Here is a 7500-nt window from a genome sequence, read left to right on the forward strand (position 1 = left end):
TTTTGTATTAAGTTTATTATTTAGTTCATATTTCTAACTGCATTTTATGATTTACCAATTAACAAAGATGTAGTTTGTGGAGATCAACCAACTATGCTCAATGTTATTCCTCCCCAACCATTTCAAGAAAATGGAGGTAATTAAGTTTTTTTTTTTTTTTTTTATATATTACATAATGTGAAACAAAGTATGACAATATTATTATAATTTAGAATTTAATTATGGTAGAAAAAATTAAAAAATGAATTTATGTTTCGGTCTTTAGTTTATAAATTAAATTTATCTAAATACATTTGTTCAATGTACATTGTAGGGTTAGATGCTAAACATAAGAGTCAACAATATGTGACATCATTTTCTATTGATCTTAACCAAAAAGCAACAATAAGTGGAGATGGTAAGGCAATTATGAAAAGATATTCAATGCTCTAAGTCTTTAATTTGATAACGAATTTTATAACTAACTCATTCTCTTTGCAGATGTTGATGATTTCTATATGGAGGATAATGGCAAATAGATTTTGAGATTATCATTACAGTTTATCAAACTTTATATAAATGTATTCTTGACTATATTTCTATGGGCACTTAATATGACTATTTTATAAAGCCTCATTAGTGTTCCAATAAGTGGTTATAGTATGAATATCCAGATGATATAAGGGGAGCCTTTTGGATTTCATTAATACTTTTAGTTTAAGGATTGTACTTTGCACATCTTATATATTATGAGTAATGAATGAGGGTTTTCTTTCTGGTTCTTTCCCTCATGAGCTCTTTTGAACCAAATTTTTTGTTGTAATATATAGTGGTATTCCACTTTTATTAATAAATAAAAAATTTAACACTCAATGAAAGTATACAACTACTTGATATGTCCAAAGTTCACCTCATCTTTTTTATAATTAGTCAATTACCATTAAGAAGTCATGTGAAATTTATATAAAGAATAATTATTTATTAACTTATAAGATAATTATTTTTTTAATTATATACTTATCGATCATATCTTTCATTTTTTATTTGAAGAATAATACATGTTTCTAAATTTTTATTCTGTATATAGTCACTTCACAAATTAAATTATATAAACTATATTTTATCCATCTATTTCAAATAAATTTTTAAATATTAAATATGATTATTTTTAAATTTAAATAATAAGAATAATTTTTAAATATTTGAAATAATTTTAAAACTAATATCATAAAACCTAACAACAAATAGATTTTTTTAATAAATTTATTGGAGATGTAAATATATCTTTTAAATAAGGTGGAACGAACCTTCACGTAAGTGAAACGAACCTTCACACGTCACTATTGAGGACTATAGTGAACGCAACAATCGATGAATCAATCATGCCAAAATATTTAATGCTAAAATTAGGCGGCATAAATTAGGAGACCCAACCTGTAATTTGCACGAACAATAGCATTAATGCAGATTCATTCCCACGTTATTCAAACGATACGGAGTATATTCTCTCCAGAGACCTTGGTGTCCACTCCACAGAGCTGGGACGGCATGTGCACCGTTCCGTCCGATATGAGCGGTCAGTCATACGATTAAATTTCCCCGCACAAAGCTGGTAAAAGTGGTACGCTGACGTTGAAAGTGACGTCATAGCATGACAGATTTGCTTCCATAACCGACAGCACCGTCATTTTCACCGGTGACGTCTATACAGCAGAATTTATCAACCGGATTTGATGTTTTTAAAATTTATTAGTTAATTTAAATGTGATAGAACTATTAATTAATTTAAAAGTCACAGAACTACGGTTCTCTCCCTTTTAAATTAGTTAATAAATTAAAAAAAAAGGTCAAATCGGATGCCAGGCTGGATGTTGACGCGAATGCTGACCAGCCGAAAACGAGCTTCGAACTCCCGACAAATGACGCTATATTCCTGCTTCGTGATAAAATACACGTCGGATTGTGTCAGGTCATGTCCGCACTCCGGTGACTGGACGGCCTGGTCCGATAGGTAAAAGGCAACGAGTGCCTGAAAATGAAATCCAGGTCTATAAATCGAGCTGCGGGGGGGCGGAGGGATTCAGTTTGCTTATTATTTGTGAATAAGCGAGGAGGGATTCGAACGCGAGACCTGTTGGAGGTGTAATGGCATGGCGAGCATTGGTGGCTTCATCCAAAGGAAATAGGAACGTTCTTCTCGAAGGTCTGATGAATAGGTTCGAGAGATCGGGAGTTCGAGTCTCCGCGAGTTTCGTTGGGAGTAGTGAGGTCTGCGGTTCGAAACTAGGCGGCAATTCAAGCCACGGTTTGTTTAATTCCCGTTGCCTTACGTCTGATTCCGCCCAGGGGCCTCCTTTTCTTCGAAGAGATTGTTTAGGGGCGACGGATGTAGTGCACCCGGATGTGATCAATTACGGCAAACTGCAGATCGAAAATGGCGAGGCTTTGTACTCTGGGGTGAGCTCCGGGGAACTTTTGTCGACTCTTTTTAATCTTTACCTTGTTGCCTACGAGCCTCTGGTTGATCTGAGTATTAAGGCGCTCAATTCTCCGTTGTTGAAATACGCGGCCTTTAGGATTCCTGTGCTTCAAGCCGTTAAACAGACCGCGTATTCACATTTCTGCGTGGGAGAGAACGTGGCGGAGGCCGAGGCCACGCTGCAGCGCATGTGGGAATTAGGACTCAAAGGAATTCTTAATTACAGCCTGGAAGACGCGACTGATAATGCTTCCTGTGACCAGAATCTTCAAACGTTTCTGAATACAGTCCAGACCACGCTTCGACTCCCCGCCGGTTCGGTAAGAATCTGCCTGTAAAGTTTTAAAAATCTTTCCGTTCTCGGAAATTGCCTTCAAAGTTTCTAAAACCTTTCCGGTTTTTTAAATCTGCCTGTATAGTTTTGAATTATATTTCGGTTTTCGGAATTTGTCTGTAAAGTTTTGAGAAATCTTTCTATGTTTTAAAATCTATCTGTAAAGTTTTAAAAAAAATTTACGTTTTCCCAATTTGCCCCTGCAGCTTTGAAAATCTTTTCACTTTCTTATAATATTTTGGAAATTTTCAATTACATGAATATTTTCTGTTGAAATTTTGAAAATCTTACTGGATAGCGTTAGAAACCCCTAACTAGAAAATGATATTAGCAACTCAAAGTGTTATTGGTAATGTTAAATACGAAGCTGAAAGTTTTTTTTTCAGAATTCTCTAAATTAGTTTTTAAAGGTTTAAATAATTTAAATTTTTTAATACGAGTAATATCTGTTTTTAATTTTCTTTAAGAGTTTTAAATGAGGATAACAGTTTATTCTATCGTTCAGAGATTTGAGGAAAGTTGCGGTGTGCGATGTAAATATATTTATCTGGATGTCAAATGTTAAATTCAATTTGTATTTTTGTGATCTAAATTTGAAAATCCTTTCGTTTTCCTGAAACATTTCTGTAAAGTTTTGAAAATCATTTTGATTTCTTTCAATTTCCATTGTCAATCTAAACTATTTGATAAATGAATCTCCGCGGGTTGAATTTGTATAACTATTTTGCAGAAGATTGTCCGGTCTCCTTACTAATTTCTCCCGGATTTCAACTATTTGTTTCCTCGTTGAGATATTTATTTATCATTGCTAGCTCAAATATTCTATTAAACATGATAGGTTAAAGTTCTGTGAATATTTAGCCAGAAGCTTCTGTATTTGTTAAATCTCGGCTATATTTCCTAAATTTTGTCCGCTCCTTTGTTTTTTCAGGTTAGCTTTGCATGCGTGAAGATCACGGCGCTATGTCCGCTTCCTCTGCTAGAAAGAGTTAGCGACCTGCTAAGATGGCGGCACCTCCATCCGGACCAAACAAGCCTTCCATGGATGCAAGATACTCTACCCATTTTAGCGCCTTCCAGCCCTACTTACCACACCGCTACCGCTCCTGAACCACTGACTGCTACCGAAGAAAAAGGCCTCAAATTGGCGGAACAGAGATTGCGTACGCTCTGCAAATCTTGCGAGGAGAATTCGCTCCCATTGTTAATAGACGCCGAATACACATCTGCCCAACCTGCCATAGACTACTTTACTTTCTCTGCTTTTCTGGAGTTCAACAAATCTGCCAAACCAGTCGTGTACGGCACCGTCCAGGCGTATTTGAAAGACGCACTGCCACGTCTGCAACTGGCGTCCGACGAGGCAATGCGGAGGGGAATACAGTTCGGACTGAAGCTCGTACGTGGCGCCTACATCAGCAGAGAGTCCGCGCTGGCAGCTTCTCTGGGCGCGCCTTCGCCCATCCATTCTTCCATACAAGACACGCACAGGTGTTACGACGCATGCGCAGGGTTCATGATGGAGAAAGCTGCCATGGCAGAGGCTTCTGTTGTGCTGGCCACTCATAACTTTCATTCTGGTAAAAAACACAATCTGGTGTATAGTTGTTTTACTAGTAGGTATTTTTTAATTTTTAATTTAAGATTGGTTCATTTGGACATTATTATTGAAAAATTTGCTAAGCATTATTAGAAATTTGTGAACCATCCCTGAAAATTTGAGTAAATAATTATTGGTAGAGCAATCAAAGTTATCAGTATTTGTAGTTGTGTACTAATAGACCAATTAGGGAACTAAAAAAATAAAAATTATTAGCAAATATGAAACTTATTAATAGACTTTTAGTAATTTATTAATTTTTGATTTGTTGGTTACAGGCAAGGCTGCAGCAGGCAAGGCAGAAGAATTGAATATTAGGAAGGGCAATGATAGAGTACAGTTTGCACAGCTGAAGGGAATGGCAGACAGCCTCTCGCTGGGGTTGGTTCAGGCAGGATTCCAAGTAAGCAAATATCTTCCGTTTGGGCCGGTGGATCATGTCATGCCTTACCTCATTAGAAGGGCTGAAGAAAACAGAGGGCTTCTCTCCACAACCAGTGCAGATCGTCAACTCATCAGGTAAAAACAAGCATGCCCAAAACGCTAGGTAATAATTATTTTACTAAAACTTTTCTGTTGTTGTAAATCTTATTTTGTGTTTGCCTATGATTCAGCAAGGAATTGAGCAGAAGATTGCAGGCGGTTGTCACAGGCTAATAAGCTTGGTTCCCTGAAAATTGTTGTGGCTTGAAGGAAAAATGATCTTGTAAATGTTTGCAATGAAAGCCCGGATTAAAGGCTGCCTTTTTCATGGCTCAAGTTAGATGTAAGTCGTGTTTTAGGCTTGAATGCGAACGACTTATATGCTTTATTTAAAGCTTGTTTGAGTGACTTGTGGGTGTGATTTAACTTGTGCATATTAGTTATAATGTTTAAAAATCAAATTATAATTTTTAAAATCTCATGTGTTCTTAAATATTTGATTTAAAATAGTTTCTGTTGTCTCCAACGTTTACAGAGAAGCAACCTACACATTGTCAACATCTGTTTGGGTCAAGTTTTGGGTTGGTGAGGAAGCATAAGATGTGTTATATTTTATGTCATTATAACTTGTAAATCTCTATGATGGCACAATCAAAATGCAAACATTGAATTCTCTACGTATATTCATCTCCGAATTACTCTACTGCAGCCACCCTTAAATATCACACACTAAGGGAAGAATTAAGCTTGGGAGAAAAAGTCAATTTTGACTATTTAACACTTTTGGTCTAGGAATTAAGCTTAGTGTGTGATGTTTAAGCCGTTCCCTCTACTGCTAACAACATTAACTCATTAATGCACTCCATCTTACATAAATTTATTTATTTATTTTATCAAGAGTCAAAAATGATAAATAATTTTGAAAATCAATAAGAAGCAAGCACGACCACTGAAAAAAAAAAAAATTACAGTCCATTTATGCTTTGCTTAGTGGCTGAATTTTATCCTGACCAGACATGGTCATTATAAACCTCCCAACTGCAGAATCCGCTGATGACCAATGATTGTTAGTTTTTAATTTTTAAATTACTCATGCAAAAGGAAAAGTATTTAAAAAGCACCTAGAGGCTTATAAATTTTTTTATAATAAAGCGTCTTATATGATTGGTGGGATCCACTTCATCTATCGTTATCTGTCCACCAAAATACACGTTAAATCGGTTGTCTAAAATAGCTAAAAAGAAAATGATTATAAATACAATCGAAATGGGAGACAGAATGGGTTTCCTGTTAAGAATTCATGATACACGTAAACAAGGACAAACTGAAAATGAAATGCACGGGCAGGCGCATTTTGTCAGCAACGGCTACCCAGGCAGGAGGATCGACTGCCTGGGTATTGCCGCCTGGCATCCGCTCATGTCATGCATATGCACATTGTAACTTGTTCCGGATTTGACTGATTTGACTGTTTGTTTTATGTTTTAAAATTTTAAAAATAGATAAGTTAGAATCGCTTTTTATGTTTTATTATTTATTGTAGTTAAAATTTTAACAATGTAAATTATGTTATTGATATAATTATATAATTGTAAAATTATGTTAAAATAATAACATTAAATCATTAAAGTATAGTATTACTAAATTATATTTTAATGTTATTGTAAAATATTTTAATGTTATTATTTTAACTATAGTATTATTAAACTATAGTTGAATTTTTAATTATGCTTAGAGAACTTATTAATTATTGTTGTTAGCATGTCTCTTTAAGTGTATTTATTGGAAAGGTCAAATTTCACTAATTCTTGATTGATCATTGATTTGTGTATCCATATAGATTAGTAGATCGTTCTTGATTCTTTTTTCTTTTTTATAAAATTTATTAGTTATTAATTGAAAACTATAATGTAAGAAGAAAGTTTCTTCCCTCTCATTAGTTTCTACATACCACATATGGAATATTTTAATCCTCTATTTTAATTTTTTACTAAATTGAATAACTAAAAAGTGCTACATAGTGGCATGTACTTGCCTTATTGTTATTACTTGTATTTGTAAGTATGAAATACAAATAAGTTTATAATAAATTTAATTTAATCTAATTCAAATATTAGAAAACCAAAAAATAATTATTGTGAAAAATGGAAAAAAATAAAATTATATAATTAATAAGTTCTCTAAGCATAATTAAAATTGAATAAATAGAACTGTGGATACCAGATAGCCTTTGGAGCTTCTTGCTCAGCACCTTCCTCTTCATCTACATCTTCTCCCATGCTTTGAGTTAGGGCAAGTGGCCCTTGATCTTGCTCCTTTTCATCTCCCTCAGCATCTTCACCTTCTTCTTCTGCTTCCTCTGTAGTGCCTTTCCAAATTTGGCTTTAAGCTTCTTAACAAGCTTATCATTCTTCTTCAAGGTGGAGGTAGTCTTCATCTCCATATCCACTTTGGATCTCACCTCGTCATAGGTTCCAAAATGTGGTGCATTCTTATCAATTTTTTCTACTAATAAATTAGTTATTGCAGCTAATGCTTCATCTATGTTAATCTCATATCCAAGAGGTCTCAACCATCTCACTCTTGGTATGGCCGCTTGTATGTATGTGAAATCAATATCTACAAGAAAACAGACTTCATTTACATGTTTCTCTACCAAAGAAACTAGAATTTTGAGCCTCTACT

At 34.5% G+C, this 7500-nt stretch overlaps 1 protein-coding gene across 2 annotated transcripts; it reads left to right on the forward strand.

Annotated features, from left to right (window-relative positions):
• Positions 1–1937: 1937 nt before the first annotated feature.
• On the forward strand, positions 1938–5151 carry LOC149544831 (proline dehydrogenase 2, mitochondrial-like). Of its 2 annotated transcripts, none has more exons than XM_089795406.1 (4): positions 1938–2778; positions 3724–4372; positions 4671–4911; positions 5007–5151. In XM_089795406.1, exons 1-4 carry the CDS (start codon positions 2125–2127, stop codon positions 5047–5049), a joined length of 1587 nt encoding a protein of 528 aa, XP_089651532.1. In that variant the 5' UTR covers positions 1938–2124; the 3' UTR covers positions 5050–5151. The 2 variants fall into 2 exon arrangements, with proteins under 2 accessions (XP_089651532.1, XP_089651533.1); XM_089795407.1 differs by having other exon boundaries at positions 2035–2778; positions 4686–4911.
• Positions 5152–7500: the final 2349 nt, after the last annotated feature.

This window comes from Cupressus sempervirens, chromosome 8, assembly GCF_028749045.1.
Source record: "Cupressus sempervirens isolate cs-2001-9-10 chromosome 8, ASM2874904v1, whole genome shotgun sequence".
In the NCBI taxonomy this organism is placed as follows: domain Eukaryota; kingdom Viridiplantae; phylum Streptophyta; class Pinopsida; order Cupressales; family Cupressaceae; genus Cupressus; species Cupressus sempervirens.

What these genes read in the sequence shown, in the direction of transcription:
- LOC149544831 (XM_089795406.1), top strand. Translation starts at nt 2,125, where the DNA reads ATGGCATGGCGAGCATTGGTGGCTTCATCCAAAGGAAATAGGAACGTT. An exon ending in TTCGACTCCCCGCCGGTTCG is followed by an intron (nt 2,779 to 3,723) that starts GTAAGAATCTGC and finishes TTGTTTTTTCAG; the next exon opens with GTTAGCTTTGCATGCGTGAA. An exon ending in CACTCATAACTTTCATTCTG is followed by an intron (nt 4,373 to 4,670) that starts GTAAAAAACACA and finishes TGTTGGTTACAG; the next exon opens with GCAAGGCTGCAGCAGGCAAG.